The sequence below is a fragment of the Onychostruthus taczanowskii genome, unplaced genomic scaffold (assembly GCF_017590055.1).
Source record: "Onychostruthus taczanowskii isolate IOZ18803 unplaced genomic scaffold, ASM1759005v1 scaffold5, whole genome shotgun sequence".
In the NCBI taxonomy this organism is placed as follows: Eukaryota; Metazoa; Chordata; class Aves; order Passeriformes; family Passeridae; genus Onychostruthus; species Onychostruthus taczanowskii.
Genome location: NW_024502568.1, coordinates 2,080,657 through 2,101,806, shown reverse-complemented (window position 1 = coordinate 2,101,806; position 21,150 = coordinate 2,080,657). Strand labels below are relative to the sequence as shown.

The 21,150-nt window shown below is 42.2% G+C and overlaps 2 protein-coding genes across 3 annotated transcripts in view; one reads left to right on the top strand and one right to left on the bottom strand.

The window, feature by feature from the left end:
• CUNH10orf71 (chromosome unknown C10orf71 homolog) overlaps positions 1-2,697 on the bottom strand; it is a 47,588-nt gene extending 44,891 nt beyond the window's left edge. Inside the window, exon 1 of the mRNA XM_041415681.1 lies at positions 2,608-2,697. The gene's annotated coding sequence lies outside the window, so the exon portion shown is untranslated. The remainder of the gene's footprint in view (positions 1-2,607) is intronic.
• On the top strand, positions 296-18,602 carry TMEM273 (transmembrane protein 273). 2 transcript variants are annotated; one of them, XM_041415684.1, is made up of 7 exons: positions 296-390; positions 646-761; positions 5,369-5,419; positions 6,145-6,255; positions 6,758-6,782; positions 15,569-15,595; positions 16,387-18,602. In XM_041415684.1, the coding sequence occupies exons 2-7, from the start codon at positions 668-670 to the stop codon at positions 16,388-16,390; spliced, it is 312 nt and encodes a 103-aa protein (XP_041271618.1). In that variant the 5' UTR covers positions 296-390; positions 646-667; the 3' UTR covers positions 16,391-18,602. The 2 variants fall into 2 exon arrangements, with proteins under 2 accessions (XP_041271618.1, XP_041271617.1); XM_041415683.1 differs by lacking the exon at positions 6,758-6,782.
• Positions 18,603-21,150: the final 2,548 nt, after the last annotated feature.

The window sequence follows — 21,150 nt, the reverse complement described above, 5'->3', positions numbered from 1 at the left end:
CACACACCTGTGTGCACACCAACACTACAGGTCAAAGCAGTAACAAATACTTTTTATGGCATCTGCCACACTCAGTCAGTTGTACCAATGCTTCCCACAGCAAAATAAGACAGGGACATCAAGACATTTTTCTTAGAAGTTACTCTCTGGGAACTGTTATGCAATAGTTTAGCAGCCGTAGTGTGCTGATTCTCTACTCCTGAAAAAGCTGATCATGAAAAGGGAATATTCAAATAAGTGTTCGACTGAAAACATGATAGCATTCAAGTCGAGTTCATAAGAAAGCTAGTAATACTGAAAGATAATGCCTCAGAAAACTTCTTCTAAGACAGAAAATCCACTTGGTTATCAACAGATTTAGAAGATTTCAGCAGAAACAAATTCTCTGTGGTAGGACGTTTGCAATATGCAAAAAGAACTGTTAGTGTTTAAATGTCCCTTAGACAGCAAAACAGTTGAACTAGGCTGTGCTGTTGGCTGTCCACCTTCTCCACAAAACACTTTCAAGTTTGTTTATGTATTGAGCTTAAACCCAAAAAAGGCAACTTCTGTTTGCAAATCTAACTAGTCAGGATGTGACTGTAGTTTCTCAATAATCATGTGACCTGTTTTAGGTTGTTTTTTTTTTTTTTTTTTTTTCCCCAGACACTGCAGAAGAGCAAAATTCATGAAAACTTGGGTGAAACCACTCTGTTGTCACAACTTCATAATGACCTTACTAACAAGCTGGATATCGGCACCTACAGCATTTCTTCTCTTACGTAAGTGATCTAACTTATTTGTTTTCTATTCTTTCTGAGGGCTTTTATTCCTGAGCTTGATGGGCTTATTTATTCCCCAGCTTCATTGTCTATATATTGCGTAAAACTTTGTTTCTTGGAGAAAAAACATTTGTTGAGCCAGAGGGGTATTTTGCTGAGTTTTCTAGCTCACATTTCCTATTCTGGGTGCAAAGGGCTCAGCTGTGCACAGTCCAGAAGACACAGTGAAGTTAAATGCCTGCAGCTTTGCAGATGAGATGTGCACCTGCTGAGCACCTTGTTTAGCACTGTTTCCTACTCCCTGTCCAGGAAACAGTACTTCAGTGGTGTTTGAGGGAAAACTGACCTGCATGCGTGCTGACTGCAAGCTGCTCTTGGACTCTGCGACTCTCCCTTTCTGAACTCTGAGTCCTGACTCACATTGCTTCTAATGCTCCCTGCTGGCCCAAAGCAGGGCTTTCTCACAACCTGTTCCTTACTTCATTCTTACTCATCTCCACTTTGTGAGGGAAGCAGCGGGACTCATGGCTAGGAAGCCTCAGCAGGGGTCATATGAACACTGGGACTAGCAGTGTAGTTTAACGGGGAGCGGGGAGCTGGCAGCAGTTCCATAGGCTACTGCTGTCCCTGGACGTTTGCTAAGGGGGCAAGCATCACCCTCTGGTGGTAAAAGCCTCAGCTTTTACCTAATGAGCTCCTCCTATGCTTCATTACCCTGCTTCATGCAGACATTCACAGAATATCACCATCTACACTTGGGGAATCCCACAGGAGCAGTTTGCCCCACCTCAGACATGCAGACTCGTTATTCCCGCTTGTGTCCACTGGGTATCCCCTCCTGCCTCACCTTCCGCAAAGCGGTCCGCAGATCTGCAGTAGTGCTCTCTACCCTGCCTCTGCGCTTCCCAGAGATTTGCTTCCTTTTCTTTTTGCTGCCTCAATTGTAAATGGCTGTGAGCTCCTGGCTGCTGCAAAGGCACAGGACTAGCCATTATCTGCTGCAATGAGGAGAAATATGAGTTGTTGGAGAAAGGGGGAAAAGTCACGTGGAAGCAGGAGAAACAAGCAAAGGGACTAAGGCAAATGCTGTGTACTTAGAAAGATGAGGCTCACTGTATTGCTGTTTACCACTGTAGGTTATGGCTGGGAATGGTTTACAATACCTAATCCGGCAGGGAAATTGAGCTCTTCCTGCTCCCTGGTTTTATGCCCAAATTTCATTCTGCATCATTTTCCTGGCTGAGCTGACCTCTGAGCAAGGCACCGGGTGAGCAGAGCTGTGTCACAGACAGCCCGGGCACAGCAGTGTGACACAGAGGCTGCTCTCTGCTTGGCTCAGCTCTGTGTGCAGCAAGGTCTGGCGGGGGGCTGACTGCCCAGAGTTACACCGAGATCAGACTGGAGGCTCCCAGCTCAGCGAGTTTATCTGCGGCTCCATCGCGTGCTCAGCAGCTCCACCTCGCAGAGGGTAACCACAGCAGCAGAGTGATACTCCGTTACAGAGCGGTACTCTGTGTTACAGAGTGGTACTCTGTGCTGCAGAGCGGTACTCTGTGTTACAGATCGGTACTCTGTGCTGCAGAGGGATACTCTGTGTTACAGAGCAGTACTCTGTGTTGCAGAGCTGTACTCCGTGTTACAGAGCTGCACTCCGTGTTGCAGAGTGATGCTCCGTGTTACAGAGTGTTTGCAGCCGGCAGGGAGAGCTTCCCCACTGAGAGCCCGGCTCCAGCACGGCTCACCCAGCACCCTCCCCCGGCACGTTCTCTGTTCCTCTTTCTCCATGCCCCCACCTGTAAGCAGGGCCCTTCCAGCCTGCGGCCTCCCCTGCCAGCAGCACACTCACCAAGATGCTCCCCAGAGGCTGGAGTCCCAGCCCGGTGTCTCAGCAGGCTCCTGGTGCTGCCAGAGCCGGGGGCACATCCCCAGCCTGTGCCAGCTGCACACCGCCCGAGCCAGGACAGCACAGGGCAAAGAGCACCGTCACTGGCTTCGAGGCTCTTTGAAAAATGATCCACAAGTTACTCAAGCCTGGGTATTGAATTCATCTGCTAGGCTCTTCCACAGGAGCAAATACTCTGCAAGTCCAGAGGGTTTATTCAAGACGTGAGTGTTAGTCTAAACTCTCTACAGAGTCAGAAACCCAGCACTGGGACTAGAGCACGGCAGAGTTTAAGCCATCATTTCCAACCCCCCCAAATGGAAGGTTTTTGTATGTCCCCAAAAGATCTAAATTGCAGATAAGGTCAAGATCAAACAGAAAATTGTGTATTTGAATTAATTAGTCCACCTATTTGCAGCCAAGAAAAAACTGAAACAAATAGAATCCACCTAACACTGTCTTTGAAAGCAAACAGTATTTAAGCAGCATCCAGCAAATGATATTAAAACTTAATTAAAAGCATATTGTAAGAATGAATTGAAAATATTCTCTTTAGTCTTGTGGGTTTTCAGGAATTTCCCTCCCTTTTTAAAAAGAAACTAATAATTTAATCTCAATATATTAAATGGACCTACATAAAATATTCCATGTAAAATATTATTTCTGCCATAAAACACATAATCTGTCACTGGTTTAATTCCATTAGAAAGCATACATTAAGGTCTATGTATTATGATCATTAGGATAATAAAAGTAATACAATATCACTTTTATTGTGCTTGAATTTAAAACATTTTTCATATGAGCACAAAGAATAATTAAGGGGATGGAAGAAAGGTGTTTTTTTTCAAATTTATAATGAAATAAAATCACAGGCGAGAGCAAAAAGACTACCTTTTAATATGGAAAAAACCAGAAGCTATGCTTTTTGTGCCCACTGTGTAGCCTTAAAGCTTTTTGTTCTCTTTAAATTTCCTTATAACTTTGATTTTCCTCATTTCATATAGCCAGTATAAGCATAGATTCTCTACTCCTTACAACTCCTCTTCTGAGTGTTATGGAGATTTTGGAGAGAAAACATTTCTGCTTGTATAAAATAAGTTTCCAGACATTTTCATTATGTAGAAAAGTTTGGCAAAAAAACCAAAAAAACTTTCAGCTCTCAATTAGTTCCCAAAATATATTTGCTTTAAAACTCAAGATTTTTTTAAGCTTTTCTCCAGATTTCTGAAGCTTGATTTATAATTTATTAAAAATTGGGAATAGAAATGTGATTAAGACCAGGAAAGAAAAATAAATCTGTTGTAAGCCACCCAGTATATCAGGTTTTTTTGGCATAACCCCGGAAGCCCCAGGGCCCACACTCAGCTCAAGAGTTTTAGCAGTCTGAAAAGCAGACACAAGATTATTTCTGTAAAGACACCAAAATGCCTTGTTTTGTAATGCAAGGTCTATGCTTCATGCTTAAAATTTTCTAGCATTCATTTTACTGGACAACAAATGAAAGTACAGACCCTAAAACCTCAAGAAAATAAAATTCTTTCTCCACAGAAAGTGGAGGGGAGGAGCTGGGATTTAAAATGTGTCCAACATCAGGACAGTAGCAGTAGGAAAACTGCGTGCATTTAAGACACTGAAATTTTGCTTGGGTTTCAGCCAGACAATACTCCCTCCCAGTTCCCTGCCACGGTGGGGAATGCCGGTGAAAAGGTGATGCTGTGTGCAAAGCAGCGTGTCCCCACCAGGTGCCCCTTGTACTGTCACCCTGCCCAAGAGCAGTGACTTTGTGCTGTGCCTGAAGCACGTGCAGGAGGCAGGAGCTGAGCAGCACATAGGTTTAGAGTGCAGGAGTTATACCTGCCTTTAAAGCCTTCCCATGGCCCAGCACCTCATGCAGCTGCACATCAGTTACATCCTTTCGAGCTACCTGAAAAGGCCTTGGTGGAAATGTCCTTGCAATGAAAAAACATTTGAGTGTATGTTTTTAGCAATTTCCTATAATAACCAAGCAACATTAAAACTAAACATGGCCTCTCCTTTTTCTCATTTTTTAAACATGTTGATTCTGTTTTCTTCCTAAAGTATGTGGGAATGAACTGTTTTCTTCAAAGCCAGTCCATTCTGAGGGCCTGCACACTCTGAGCATCAGGTACCATGGCTCAGTGGCTTTATGGAGCAGGGAAGAGCCAGGAGGTCTCCTTTTAATGAACAGGGAACTCGGTGTGAAACTCTCTGGAAAGGTTTGTTTCCAGCCCACAAAATTTGCTTGCAAGAGGAAAAGACTCTTCTCTGCCAGCAATAAATCACATTCTGAAGACTGGAACTCCAGGCAGGATTGGGATTCATGCGAAAAGTGGTGTTGGGCTATGTCATATCCTCACTTATTAGCATGTTTTATTAGGTTTAGTGCATCTGTAATATTTTCCTTGATTTATAGCAGCTTCTCTTGCATACAGCTCTCTGGCTTGCAGTGACAAAACCATAGAATGAAAACAGTGCTAAGGCAACTTAAAATTTTGGAATTGTATTTTCTCCTCTGGTCAAAAACAGGCACAGTGTGGCCACATTTCTAGGATGCCCTCATTAACTTGACTGACAACATTTCACTACTGCAGGAAGCCTAGGATTCTACCCTAGGATTCATTAGAATCAACTGTCCCCTTGGAAAAAGCCAGAAATGGCATTCTGCTCAATGTCCTAACAGGCTAAAATATTTCCATTCCAGATTTTTGGAGAGCAAAGGTACATGCTTCTGGAAATCCAGAGGAGGAAATAGGTGAGTTCATGGTGGGTTTTTCACTTCCAGACAGGAAGCCGGACCCAAAATAACAAAACTGAATGCCATTAGAAGACTTCTTATACTTTTTAGGTGTAGAAGATAAACACTGTGAGTTTGGAGTTGCCTATGCTGCAGAGTCCTGTCATGTGACTGGCACTTTAAATGATGTGCATGAGGACAGAGCATGGGACTGAGATCCTGAACACAGGCACCCCCTGCCTGACACACAACCCTCATGTACACACAGTGATGCCAAATCACAGCACATAGTTTACACTTTCAAATTCCCCTTCCTCCCAGCAAAGACTTACAGAGGCAGAACAGCTGGGCAAGGCAGGAGCCAAGGGCCTGGGAGGTGGATATGTGCATGTGCATATCTGGAAGCAGCAATAGCAGTTTGGAAGGATGCAGATTGGCAAAGAAGTGTGGATGGGGGATTTTATTTTTGGGTTAAAGTCAAGTCCTGGCTCTAAAACCCAGCTGAGATGTGCACACACCAAAAGCTGAAGATGCTCATTATCATGAAACACCCTCAAGCCCCTTAGCCACAGGTTCACATGGCTCCATTGCATGCAGGGATTTTAAAGAACAGACTCAGACTCTTATCAGCCACCTACTCTGGCTCAGTTTTTTTTTTTAAGGGATGTGTTACATCTGAAACTCAAACAATGTATTTATTATTTAAAGGTGTACACTTACTGATTTGTTTTCACTATTTGCAGATTACACATATGTTATTATAGGAGTTACTCTGGGAGCAGTTCTAGCAATCGGTTTCATAGCAGTTATAATCTGCATGATCAAAGCCAAAATGAATGACAGTGACTTTGGAGGTAAGAAAAAAATACTCCTGATCCCTTTTTCCATAGATCTAGCTCTCTTCTGATACAGCACATCTAAGCTTCAGTGTTAGAATTGTGTACAAGCAACAGCTCTGGTTTTCCTGTGAAGAACTATTTTAAAAGTGTCTGAATTGCTGGACTGCCTAGAACTGCAGACTTGCATTTCACTATAACCAAGTTCTTCAGCTTCAAAGTTGTTTCTCATTATACCCTGGGGATATGCTACAACCACACTCAAACCAGACAAAGTATTAGCTAAGACACAGCTCTGAGGAAATTGTCATGAGATATTCCAGCTGGAAGAATGAAGAAGGGCTTTAGGAAAGTTGCATGACACAACTAATATCAAAGAGTTTTGCCTCAGAAAGGATGGCTGGATCTTTACCAGCTGTAACTATGCACTCCTTGTAGCCTCCTCACAAATTCTGTGGAGGCTTATCACCACTCTGTTTCTTGCTTCTCAACTAACCACATTTTCCTCTTCTCACTTTAGAGTCAGATGGCAAAATGGATAGAAGGTAAGAGTCGTGTTTTCTGTTATGCACAACTTCTAATTTCTCTCTCTCGTTATGCATGATGCTTCCCCACGTTGGAATGGTTGCACGTAGCACACATGGTAAGCTCTAGAGGGCTGGGATATCTAGTCAGTCTGCATGGAAAAAGGAATTTTCTTCAACATTTCAGAAATACACAAGAAAAACCAGCAGACTGAGATTTTTTAAAAATGAAAATCCTTCAAACACTTGCAATGAAGCTTATTTTTTGTTTGTTTGTACCATGCATAATAACAGCAATCTGGGTAAATGGCTTCATCTAAGGTTACTGTGTCTGCATCTCAGTTCTGAAAACTCCCTTCACTCTGGGCTCTCACAAGTCAGGGTCATGCAGAGATCATTCCTGCTGGGAGGGATGCCTCTTTGTCCCTCACCTTCCTCCCCCTTACCCAGAAACAGTAAGGCCATTTTAGGGTTTGAACACCTGACCAGTTCACCAGCAGGAGAGCAGTGCCAGCCTTCTCAGGCAATGGGCACTCTGCATCTCCCTCATGGACAGGCAGTGGGGAAGGGATGTACAGGAGCACAGACTCTGGACTGCAAGCTCTGTTGGCTCTTGGTAACCTACAGGTGTGGACACTTTTTTGTGTCCCTTTGAGACATTTTATAAGTGACTAAAACCCCCCCCAAACATCAAGTAAGGAGCATTCTCATCAAGGGCAGATAACAGCTGTACTCTATGATCTCAGAAATGCCTTTTGGCCTCTCTGAGAGAGCTGGATAGAAGAATGTCCACACCACAGCCATTCCTCATAAAGAGAGCACAGCATGTGTAAACACTGAATTAAAGACCAAAGGAAGGACATCCTTTGCAGCAGCAGCTTCGATGTTTTGTGTGCCTGACAGAGAAAGCCCCCAGTCCTGCCGCACGTGTTCTTTTCCCAGGGACACTCCCTCAGTGGTAACTGGCACAAAATGTTTCCTTTTTTAGTAACACACCATTCTCTGACAAGACTCCAGCAATTCCTGTGCACTAACCTGAAATAGATTAGGACTATGATAAGGTCAGAAGAAAAAAATGGAATACCTGGTAAACTTTATGATGCTTTTAGGTCAGTGTAGACAGAGCAATGAACAGGAAAGTCATGAGAAAGAGCTAAGCCAGAACCAAAAAGCCAGAGACCAGAGTCAAGAGAAAAGAGAATAAAGGGATGAGAGGGACAAAGACAAGAAGAAACACAGAAGGCAGTGGTAGATTTACTGCCTGGGTGAAATGCAGACAGGATGATCTATGAACTGTTCCACACTGGACTTCTCTAGCTCTCTTTGCTGTTTATTATATGTCGTATTTTCCTTCAGAGACACTCTGAACGTTTATTACATCATCCTCTGATCTTTCTAGGGGAAGTGGCTGACTTTGTGGTGGCTGCAAAATTTAACATCTTTAATGGCGACCTTACACTGACCTCTTTGATGTTTCCCTATCCCAGTCTACAGGCATTTGCTAAAAGGTAGAGTGAAATTTCCAGTTTCATGACAAAAATCTTGTCTTAAGGCTGGAAGTGTGACACAATACAGAAACGTTTTGCCTTAGAGCCACTGACACTGACCAGTAAGAGAAAGTCCAATTCCACAATATTTTGGGGCAAAACTATTTATGTTAAAGATGACACTTTGATGGCTAGGTAGAAAAAAACTTAGAAATCCACTGTCACTTCTTAATCAGTGTACTTTTCAATTCTGCTGCGGTAATCAGTAATTTACTAGTAATTTACTACAAATCTTTGTTCTCATTTACTTCAGGGCATCTATGTATTACTCTCTGGTAGGCCACTAAGGGATTCTATAATGCTGGTAATAGTCTGTGGAAACAGAATAGCCTTCTACTGGTTTTGGGGAAACCTCTGGCAGTAAAAATACTACCAGAGCTATATAAACATTTAAAAATTCCCCTAATAAACTAATACTTAGTAGGACTTATTTAGGTCACCAGAGACACGTATGATAATTAGTCTAAGTTAATTTTACATACTTGCTTGTGTTACTTAGGGAATTCTAATTCATGGAATTTTTAGACCAGTGGCTAGTCCTAGAAAACACTCTGATAAAGTGAAATCTATTATCTGAATTCACCTGATTTATTCCAACCAATCATATAGCCATCCTGAATCCCTCAGGGAAAGACAACCTGAAAACTTCAGTATTGAGAGACACCATCTCCTTTAGGACTGGAGAGGAGAACTGGCAATTCTTCTGCAAACAGCTTCATTTTCTGCTTGACCAGGGATGATTATTAATGCTTGTTCAGGAAAAAAATACTTAATGCAACTGATAGAACACTCCACCAAATTCACCTTCAGCCAAATTTTGTTTTAAATTTTACATCATTATTCCTACAAATGCCACCAGCCACTCAATATTTCCCTAGCTGGGAAATACTCCGAGTGGGCATCACCCAGCACTGCTCTTCCATAGCCAATGGAGCTGCTCAGCCTCATACCAGCTGAAGGTCTTGATGCAGATAATCATCCTCTGTGTCACAACCCCAGCTAGCTGGTACTGAACCTAACTGACCCCTTCCAAGAACAGATTTTTCACTAAAATCAGAAAGTATTTGGATGTATCCCCCTTGATAATTTCCAAAGTACTTAAAAACACAAAAATAAAAACTTCAATACCCACATGACACTGACAACTCATTGTGAAATAATTAACAGAATTTACCACTTTATTTAGTTAGGTACATAACATTAAGATTTAAACAATCAATTCATAATGGGTTGCCCTTAAACTCAGTGGGATATTTACTAACACTTGAGAAGAAAAAAGCTTGAGGCAAGATTCTGTCAGCCAGCAAAACAGCAATTTATATGTCAACTGACAATTATTTAACGTCCTCTTTTTTAATTAATAGCTCATGTCAGTATCAAATGCCATCTTGGTGTAAGCTTGGTAAATTACAATGCCTAAAAATTTCATGCAAGTTTAATGTATTCATAAAAATGTCTGGCCACATTTAATGCTGGCAATATTTTGAGTTAACTACAGTGCATGTCAGCCAGATTTATTTTGACAGAAGACAAAGGGAGAGACATACAGAGACCAGGAGAAGGGTGGAGAGACAGAGAATGTTTACTAAAAAGGAAAAGGTACATATTTTAAACCTGCCGCAAATGAATCTGTTGTCAACAGATCCTGGGCAACAATACACACAAAATTCCCCAGGCCATTCACTGGGTTCTACAGGACTCCATGTAAATCATTCAGTAGAAAATCAGGTTCCACATGCAATACACAAGTTCTTCTGATGTTTTATGAAAGAGAGGAGGGGTGTGGGAGGTGCTTGCCAAGCATATTGGTGATTTTCTTTTCCTATCCAAAGCCTCATCTAAATATTCTATTTTCCCTCCTGACTTCTAAGGGACAACTTCTCTCTCCTGTGCTAGACTGTGCTTGAGAAACAGGATACTTTTGAGAATTGTAGTATTTAGGTCAATGGAGCAGGTCTTGGAATGTAACTGCAATTTGAAAGCCTCTAATATGTTCTAAAATTCACAAAAAACAGTGCCACGCATTGCATAGGAGGTGAAATTGCCACTTTGAAAATATAAACATCACAGATTGATGGCATGGAAAAGACTAGGTTTGGGCAATTGTATGCAGTTTCTTCCAACTCCCAGAACTGTGGCAGCCTAAACATCTGAACCAGGAGTCTTTTTCCTGGCATTTTGTCATGTAGCCTGACAAGCAGGGACAGTAAATAAGATCTGATCTAAAAATATCATATCCTTCAAACAAGTTTAAAGCCAGATAGAAAGACAAACATCTTGTTTTGGAGATGAGAAGAGTTTTTTCTGATCCAAACTTGGTCTGTAACACTGTGAATTGCACAATGCATTTTTTAACAAACAGGAAGACAAAACCACATGAGTCCCATCACCTGCAAATGAGAGACACAGTCTGTCTAGTCACTGGAGTCTGAGCTCACAAATAAACTTACCTGGAGATCTAATTGTGATGCTAGAGTGGGTACATATGGGAGCCACATATGGGAGTCCTTTGGAAAATGGTCCCAAAATATACAAAAAAAAAATCCCTAAGTAAATACAAATTGAAAAACAAAAGAGATTTTGGCCATGTCTGAGAGTGTCACTGGAAGAGTGGTGCACAAGGAAAAAGGGTTAATATGGAGATTACAGGTTTCCCAGGATGCTGGGCACTGAAATGCATTGCAGCCCCTCAGATACTGTGCCAGCTATTCACAGGTAACACTGTAAGTTCAGCCCACAGCCCAAGTTGCCTGCATTTATCCTTACTCTCCTAAAACAAGCCTACTTTTTCTTTTCCTCTCCCAGGACTATTTTAAACTATGCAGTCAGTTTGATCTTCTTGGATCTGCAGCAAACCAGTTATGTAGTTTCAGCAGAATCTGTGACACCTCTGTGTGAATGGATTCTCTTCATCCCTCAGTGATGCCCTAAGCTGCTCTTTCACCTGCCACTCTTGGTTTCCCAAGCAGACCTTCACAAGGTCTTTCATTCTGACAAGTAGAATATTCTACATACAATTCAACCGTCACGCCAACAAAGTTTTCAGAAGCTGTCACTGGTTTACATAGAAGGAAAAACAGAGGGAGCAATGATACTTCTTCAGTGATCCAAATAGCCTCGCAAAATCAGTCAGAAATTATTCCTGTGAGGTCTGTTTGGACTACAGAGCCTCTCTTCACATTGCCACCATGGGCTAAAACCAGTAGTGATGGACTGTCATGAGGATGGGAGTGGAAGACAGCTTGGAGGGCTCCAGTCCTCCTAGGCAGGAGAACATTTGCACTTCACTGGGTAGATACCACCTGCACGAGATGAGTGTGGCTCTGTTGATACACCAGAACAGACCCAATTTCCTGCTCAACACTGAGGATTAGTGAGTGGTTGATAGGCTGAAGGCTCCAGTCAATGCTTTAGGTTTCCTCAGCGTGCATCCAGGGAATTGAGTTTAATGGAAAATATTTAAAGCTTCACAAATGCCATAATAATGCATGCTATTGAAAATAAATTTAAGGATGAGTAGGGATGATATAAACAACTCCAAGTGTGTGCAAATGTTAAAAAATGGGCAAATAATCTCAGTAGAAATGGCTGTCTCAACTCCTTGAACATATACATTAGCATAAACAAAATGTCAACATCCATTCTGTGTTGAGGCAATAATCACCAGTGAATAGAGTAATAAACTGTTTTTTCTTCCTACTTCTGGCACTGCCCTGTCTAGCTGAACTTGTTCTTCTGAACAACCTTGGACAAGTCCCTGGCTCAGGTTACCCTTTCCATAAAATGAAATTAATCTTTTTATCACACACTTCAAAATCAAGGACATTAAGCTTTGCACTATGCTGGGGAGAGCAGGCTTTAAAAAGCAGCAGTAAGACATTCTGTAGGCTTTCAGCTCCCCTAGCACCATTCCTGGATTGAGGGCATACAGACACAAACAGCCCCTGAAAGACAGTTTACATACATACATATATATATATATATATATATATATATATGTACACACACAGAGATATGTATGGTACAAACTTCTAGGGTGAGATTAATTCATTAAACCCATTTCAATGATACAGCATACCTCACTGATGCCAGCTATGAGCCTGATGGGCAGAGCCACACTTCTGGCTATTTTTTGCTCCTCTGGCCACCCTCCACATTCCCTGGGAGGGCACCTGGCCCAGGGCGCCTGTTCTCCCCTTGGATCTGGGGACTGCCTTTGTGGTTGACCTTTTCACAGCTGCCAAACAGGGAAGAATCCTTACTCCTTCCTAGCCCTCTGCACAACTGTTTGAGGTTAGTCTCGAATAGCTCTACATAATTTGATTGTAAGAGTTGGTGCCAAACCTGCTGAGTCAGGAGAATGCTTTCCTGGTAATATTCAGACACCTGTCAGGGGCAATTCCTTCCACAACCATCGTGGTAGCTGCTGGCAAACTTGCTGGTGCAAGTGATTCCAGCACTGAACGAGTAATTCTACCCTTCCCTAGAGCTGCTACAAGTCTGGATACAAAAAAAAAAGGTGAAATGTTTCTGGAAGAGTACCCTCTTCACCCCTGTCAGCAGGCACCCAGGGTAACTCAAATATTAGATGCCACCGAGCAAAGAGCCTCCTGCTTCCTGGCAGCACCAGTCTGCCAAAGAAACTGAGTAGCTTTGTGTTGCCTAGGGCTTGTCAGAGAAGCGACAACATGGGATTAGCTAGGAATGAAAGCTGCTATGATAGCTAAAGGACAGCTTAAAACCAACACAAGCCAAGGCCTCTAGATGCAAGAGACTCAAGAGTGACACAGGTGTTAAGAACAGCATGGAATTAGAGCTCCTGCATATTCCAACTCACAGGATTTTGTGTATCACATTTATTTCTGCACACAAGTTCACATCAGACTTATGAAAAAAGAATCACTGATTTCAGATCCTAGGAACTTTTATCAGTGCCATCTCAGAAAATAAGATTACTTACAGATCCTTTTTTAAGATCATGGGTACAGTCTATCACATAATTTTATTTCACTTTCCTGATCTCTTACTGTCCAAGAGTTCTACCTTGAACAACCTGTACTAAGTATTAGCACAGTTGTTTGTTTCTCTCCTGATTGCTGCTTATAATCATCCACTCTCCATATCCCATGTATACTTTACAGCCTGGTGTCAGAGAACAAATAGCAAGCTGAAAGAAATCAAAGAGTACCACAAAGCGATGCTGACTTCTACTGCAAATGCTTAGGGATGTGTGGTGTACTTCTCAGCAGTTCACAGACGGGCTTAAAGGCTTTCCATATGGATTTAAATGGGGTTTAAAGGCACTTTGCAGAGGCTAACAGAGTCAATGGAAAATTTGCATGGTCTTCTAAAGGAAAAACACTGCCTGAAAAGTAATTAGATTTTTGTGTGTGTTTCTGTGTGTGCATTAAAACAGCACCTGGCCGACTTCCAAGTCTTATTTACTACACAGACATTGAAACACTTGTGCTGGCACAGGAGAGGTGGAAGCTGAGGATAAGAAGAATAACTAACCCTGTAGGCAGAAATGGACGTTTTAAAGAGTTTGTGAACGAGCTTCCATGACTCCCTGGAGAAGAGCAAAGGATGTCCCATGTCTAGAGAAAGGCCTGCTTCACCTCTCCCCTTCCCAGCACTGCCATGTGTTCTGCTCAGGAAGTCACCCTTCTCTACTGTCTCAGGGACCCGGCCCTGCCAAAAATCAATGTAGTAGCACATAAAAATAATATTCAGAGCTATCAGGCTATTCAAGGATGTTTGGCACAAGGGAAGTGGTAAAATATTACAACTGAGGTGGCAGGGAAGGCTGGATTTTCCTGGCTTGCAAGAACTGGCATTGTCAAAAATGGGAAGATTGCCTGAGAGCATCAGTGAGACAGCCACTGTCTTGGGGTAACTTACTGATTGCACTGGACTGCATGGAGAAGAGCATTGGCATCCCAACCTATGTCTTTTTTTCTCTTTTTATATGCAGAGAATTGAGTTAGGATTAGACCACTTAGGCAATCACTTAGGAGCTGCCCTTCCTAGCAGCTCCCTGCCAGCTTCTTCTCCTGTGACACAGGCAGAGAACCTTATCCAATTGCTGATTCACCTCAGTTAGCTCATATCACTTTGCACTAGCCTGTTCTGCATTAATCTGTTGTTAGAAGTCGGAAAAATACTGTATTTTTAAAATTTGCTACAGATCCAGACAGAAATTTGTGTAGCACTTCACAGGCTAAAGTCTGTTATTTTTTGTGAAGAAATTTTTGACAAGTTCATAAGCACAGCCTATATCAGGTCCCTGGTTATGTTTTGAAATGCCTCTCCTTTCTGGGAAAGAGCTGCCACAAACTAACAAGCTGAAAAATATTATTGCATAACTGTAACCTCTTGAGTAATGTCAGAGCTGTGTCACTAAAAGAAATTCCTTGTGTCAGCAAAGTGCCAGATCAGCACAGGTAAAGGAGGGCTGAGACAAGCCCCAGGTACCTCCAGTGCAGTCACCAGGCAAGCAGGCAGGTACAGGTGAGCCGTTGTCCCTACATTCCAGCAGACACCTCCCCTGGCTGCCCTGGAGGCTCCCAAGGGCTGGGCAAAGCAGGCAGATGGGAACTCAGCTGTGACTGTGCTGCAGGACAGTGCAGGCACTGCCCCCTTACAGAGCTGTGCTGACACCCCAGCCCCAAACCAGAGAAAGAAACAAGGGAGGAAAAGCAGCAGAACAGAAGAAATGCCTCTGATTCCAGCCTATCTATGTCTCACCATATGGTCTCCCATGGACTGTATGCCCAGGTCAGACTGGAAGGATGAGAATCAGAATTCTTACAGACACTAACAGGGCAGTGAATGTCAAGAAAATTTTGGCAGAGCATTCTTAAAGATACAAGTAAGAAAATTTCTCTCAAAGAAGGAAAAAAAGCAGAGGAAAATTATGTGAAGCATTGTCCCTGGCCACCAAATCTCCTGTGACATTTTTCTTTAGCAAAGACACCAGAAAATGCTGAAATAGTATTGTAGGAATGGCTCTGCCATAAAGTTCATTTCCCTGTGGAGTCGTGAGATTTAATAAAAACAAGTCGAGGGCTGCAAGACAAGATCGTGTTCCCAAGCACTGACACTAGATGGAGCAAAACTGAATAAAAGATTTAGAGCAGTGAAGAAAAGAGAAAAAAGTTCCCGCATTTCTGCAACCATAATGTGTTACTCATTTGAATTCTCACCTTTGATTATGGCTCTGAAAGTCACAATTAATAGCTCACTCTCTACACTTTGCAGGTCAAACACGGGATCAAGCCAAAACAGGTATGTTCTGGGGGAAAGGGGTGCTGGAGGCACAGGGAGGTGGAGTGGCAGTACTGGGCAGACCCAAAGTAGGAGAGGCACATCCACCTGGGGAGAGCTGACACAGCAACAGAGGCTTGGGTTACCCCGAGCTCCTCCTGACAGCCCGGATCTGCTGGGCACTGTGCATGGGCCAGGGCAGGGAATTTAACTGTGCTTCCCACGGCTTCACCGGGGTTTACCTGGAGTTCCATGGCACAGGGCCCAGGCACATTGCAGGGCTGGCTGCCCTGTGCAGCTGCCCCACAGCAGCAGGCACTCCAGGTAATAAACTCCTGGGAAGATGCAGCCAAAAAAGGGATCCGGGAGCTGCTCAGCTGCTCCCCAATCTGGGAAAAGGCAATAGTGGGAAGCACCCCAAATGATAACAGTCCAGTGTCTGCAATGCAGGGAGCACTGGGATGCTACCCAAAAATACATGGCTTGCTGCTAGTGGATTCCTGCCTGGCAGTGACAAGGGCACCTGGAAGTCACCACAACAGCCACAAGCATGCATTTGTTCTGTTAATTCACTGAGGAAAAACAGATGCCTCCAAAGGTACAAAGAAACATCTAGTAAAAGAAAAGTTAAGTGAAAGGAACTTCATGAGTGTAACTCCAGCATCCCCATTAATAATTTTCTAGAATTTCTGTGATTTTTATCTGAGTATCTCCCAGCTCAGCCTTAACAATGATGTTTTACCTGGGATAATCCAGGTAAAAACAAAGCCAGAGAGTTATTGTTAACCTGCAATTTTTCTTTCTTTTCACAGATGACAGCAATGCAATAAGAAACCAAAGTACAAGAGATCAATAACCCTTTTGCAATCAACAGTTACCTGGTCTGAGGATCAATAGAAGTCTCTTGTGCACAGGCAGGAATCTTACCAATAGCAATTCTTTTCTTTGTTCTTTAGTTGAAAGGCTGATTGACTGTTTACAGGAAGAGCTTATAGTGCAGCTAACTTCAATCACCTGCACCCAAAAGGCCTGAAATCTCCCTCAGCATGTCTAGGAAGGTGACGTGTGAGGAAAATAAAATAGATGAGCTCTGTTCACTAATAGATCCTCTTTATTCTGTGATAAGTATATGATTGATTTCTAAAGTCAGTTAAATATCAGGTAATCCGAAAGGTGGTGATATAATTCAGCAGCAGAATTCATGGTCACACCCATATTTCAAGATAAGTAAATAATTATTTCAGCAATTTGGAAAACTATTCATTTGAAGTTAGAACTAAATAAGGCTTCTCATTTATTTCAGGAAATACATGTTTTGTGTTAGTAAGAAAACATTTCATTAATTTAAAGTTTTAATTTTTAGACCTAGAACTGATGTCTTTTGTAGGTGTTAGTGATTATTTCAACCATTTAAAATTAAAAATTCCTTTTTCAAATAATGTTTTTCATGTTCTGTTGACACTTCATGTCAACACTGTACAAACAAGCTAATCTGTTATTTTCATAATTTCCCTATCCCTATTTTTTATTATAAAACCATGCATTAAGTTCCATCAAAATTTGTGAATAATTTCACTTTCCCAGCACCTTCATTCTTGTTCTAGGTTTATATGTTCTGGTGGACTTGATTACATCAAAATTGCTTTGCCTGGCTCCAATTATAAGCTTCTTACAGTGGGAGTGATGAGAAGAAAAATTAGAGCTTTGTTTCAGAACAATGAGAGTAGTTTAAACAATTTAAAATAATTTAAACCCGAGTTATTCTGTAAACACTTTCCAACTTTTACCAACACTTGAAGTTGGTGGCTTTGGTCTCAGTTCAGAAAATAATGCTGTAGATTCTGTTCTGTTTAATCCTCTTCCTTTAAGAATGCTGTATATAACATACTGTCATCACAAGGTGCAAGAAAACAGGGAGATTTTTGTTATTTCAACCCAGGCTTTTCTTTCACCTCGTGAACACAGGGCAGCCAGTGTCAGCTGTGGGAGCTTTGGGGACTCTGGGCCAGCATCCTCTGCTATTCCTACAGCTTCTCTCAGGAAACCCAGCAGAACTTCAAGGCTTGGGGGCCTCAGGTACACGGCATGCCCAACTTAATTAAGTGATATCCCAATATTTCACAGGCAGACCTTTATGTTGTAGCATTACAGGATGACTCCAAACAGGATGTTACATTATTTTATTGCAATTTACCATTATCCAGATCCAAAGACCACAACCTGTAAGTAAATAAGATCTTCATAACCTTTTAGCTCAAGCCAATATTTATAGACACATGGGCTTTTTCAAATCTCTCACCTTACACACATTCTTAAAGTTCACTTTTATACCTGTTTCTGCTCTCAGTGTGGCAGATCATAATAAAAATAATAAATAAAGTTCTTTCCAGCTCTCCACGAATATAAGAGATTTAATCCAACTTAAAAACAAACAAACAAACAAGCAAGCAATTTTAAGACTGAAGTCCAACCTAGAAATTCTGAGTGTTATTAAGAAATATCACTCGGAAAAACCATGGAGACCAGGGCCTCCTATCCAGTTACCAGCTTTCACATCAGGCAGAGCTGATGTGCTGGGTCAGGGACTTAGAGGAAACATGCTTTTAGAGCATAAGAACAGATATATCAGAATTTTGTTTTTATAAAGAATAAGCTACTGTACTACTTGTAACTAACTGATGGGATTTCAATGTGGGCATTTTTTGGCTTTCACAAAGCAGGCCGTCTGTCAAATATGCAAATGAAACTGGATAGTAATTTTTCCACACATTTTGCACAACAAAATGTACAATTTATTTTGAGAGAAGAATTATATATTGGAATACTTTCCCTGGTTTCCTAGGTGTCTGTTACCCATTTCAGTAACACTGCAGTTCTTTAGCAGCATTTGCTAACAGATAAACTAAAGCAGTAATGTGATACTTGTAAGTAATTTTGTGTACATGTGTAAGTGATTAAAGCATCTTGTAAGGTATCTGTTAATTGATTTGCTTCCTGTAGTATCATTTTAATTAAGACTTGGAACAGAAGAGAGAGCATGTGGTCAGGGAGGAAAGCTATCACCTTCCCTTATTTGTGTGAACAAATGTTTCAGTACACATCATTTCGGTACACTATGGGAAATAAAGATGAAAATAAACAAGAAATGTTAAGTTACAAGCAGTAGAGGAGAAAGGCCTGGAGAATTAAGTTGGTAGTCTTGATCAGGCAAATGTGCCAGGATGATGAATAGATTATGATTTCTCAAAACATTTTGGTGTGTGCCTTGGCTCCTTGGGGATGGGAGAAGGATGAGTGGTACTGAGACAAGGCAGCTGGGCACAAGGGACCCTCAGAGCTACTGATTCTGCTGTCACAGAGAGCTTTGGGCACACTCACATGGGGCTGCAGTCTTTTGCCACCCCAGGGAGTCGCTGTTTTGCCCATTCCTACAAGCAGCTTTACCAGCACCACTTGGAGCATCAGCAGCTCCTAAATTAGGGCCAAACTGCACAGCAGTGCTTGGAAATAATCAGTGAAGGAAAACTAATGAAAAAGGAACCTCTGGGAGGCATTCAGTCAAAAGACTGAACAAAAGACACTATAAGTTAGCTCCACGAATTTTTGGTCAAGGATTCAGCCCAGGCAGTCAACATCCAGCAGAACAGGCACCTATCTGCACTCAGCTGCCTGTCCATGCTCAGCACCCCGTGCTCTCCCTGAGCTCATGGGCATTCCCCCGAATGGTGACAGTGGGAAGCTCTTTGCAGTCAGGGTTTGGACACATGCCCCCGCATGTCATTCTGGACCTCAGTCCCTTCACAGCAGATGCCCAGCAACAAAACGATGCTGGTGAATGGAGTTATTCAGGAGAGCAGAGAGTTGTAGGCACAAGAAGTGAGCTAAGAGGTGCAGGCACAGCACGCATTTCTAAAGAGATAACGACACAGCATTGGCTTTAATTACAATGCAAGAGCCACAGCAACAGTGAGATCATTCAAGTCAATTCCTTCTGCCAGCTGCATCAGTGCAAATCAAAACTAACTGCAGGAGTCACACAGCTTGGTGAGGCCCTTGTTCACATGATAATAAATCAGGCAAAAATCCACTGGACTCAGTACAGCTGCATGGTAATAAAAAGGTGCCTGTGGGTGGAGTCCTGGAAATCAGACCCTGGTGATATAAATCTACTCTAAAAGGTATGAGGAAGAGGAGACTCTGATTCAGCTCCTCCCAAACAGAAAGGATGACAAATGTCAGCGGTTAAAACATTTGCAATATGAATTTTTTTTGGCTTCTCTCGTGCCTGTAAATGAAAACTCAGATTATTTTAGTCAGGTATATTTTTTCTGTTTCTCACAAGTGCACTTAAATAAAAAAGATTATTAAAATTCTTTGACTCACCAAGCAAATATGGGGAAAACACAAGCAAAGAAAGTACCTAACTAGCAGACCTGATAAAGAAAGGATGTTTATACTATACAAATAGGATCTACAGAGGCTTGAATGTTCTGAAAATTGCTCTCATTACACACAGGGGATATTACAATAGTCAGTCTAGGTCTGACAGAGGTCCATCTTCTCTGACAGCCTCTTCACCCCAGCAAACATCTAGATGAAGCCTAAGAGCATTGCATGTGCCAATGATCTCCTAAAAGACTCTACTATCCTACAGCAAACTTCTGCTCAGTGTCACTAAGCCAAAAGTGTTGAATTGATTGTTTTCTGGTGTGCTTTTTTTCCACTGTCAGAAGTGGTTAATTCCATAGATACTATATAGTTACACGTAAAAAAATCACAAAGGCCTTTGCTCTCCCTATCAGCACATCAGTGAAGTTGTAGAAATTTTCATGCCAACACATCATGAAAGCAATTCACATAGTCCTAAAAAGGCATGTTCACTCAGCCAAGAGGGGAAGTGAGACATGGAGCAGCCCAAGTGCTGCAGCAAAGGCCAGCACAGGATCAGCAGAGCAAAAAATACAAAGTTTTCCAAGCTCAACATGGTGAGCTACCTAGTAGACTATCATTCTCCTTTACTGCTGCCTCCAACAAAAATGCTGCTTTTGGAATGGTTAGGTGTTAAGTATTTCACCTTATTGAATATATATGGTTTCAATTCTCATGTTTCTGGCTTTAATTCCTAGACAAACTTTGTGCTTTCACTGACCAAAGGGAGCCTCAGCAAAGTCAGTGACATTACACTGGGCTTGAACACGATGTGAGCTAATAACAAGCCCGAATGCATTGTAAGCAAAGTGGCACAGTGCACACGTTCTGTCTTCTGCATCCAAAAGCATGTCGTGTTTCCTGCCCCACGTCCCCTCTCTCCAGGCCACAGTCCACAGGCTGCCTGCAGGATGCAAGTGGGTTCATTTGCACCCCTCACACCACTGCTGATGGGGATCTGTCCTGATGCAGACAAGACACAAGCCTTTTCTTTACATATCAGATCCTATGCAGCACTATCAGAAATCTTCCTCAGTCAATGGGCAATTAAAATAATTACCTTTAATCATATTCTTCAATTACTCCACAGTACTGAGGGAGGACTCGGAGGGCTGGGACCAGATGGAAACATATTCTGTTGTGATTAA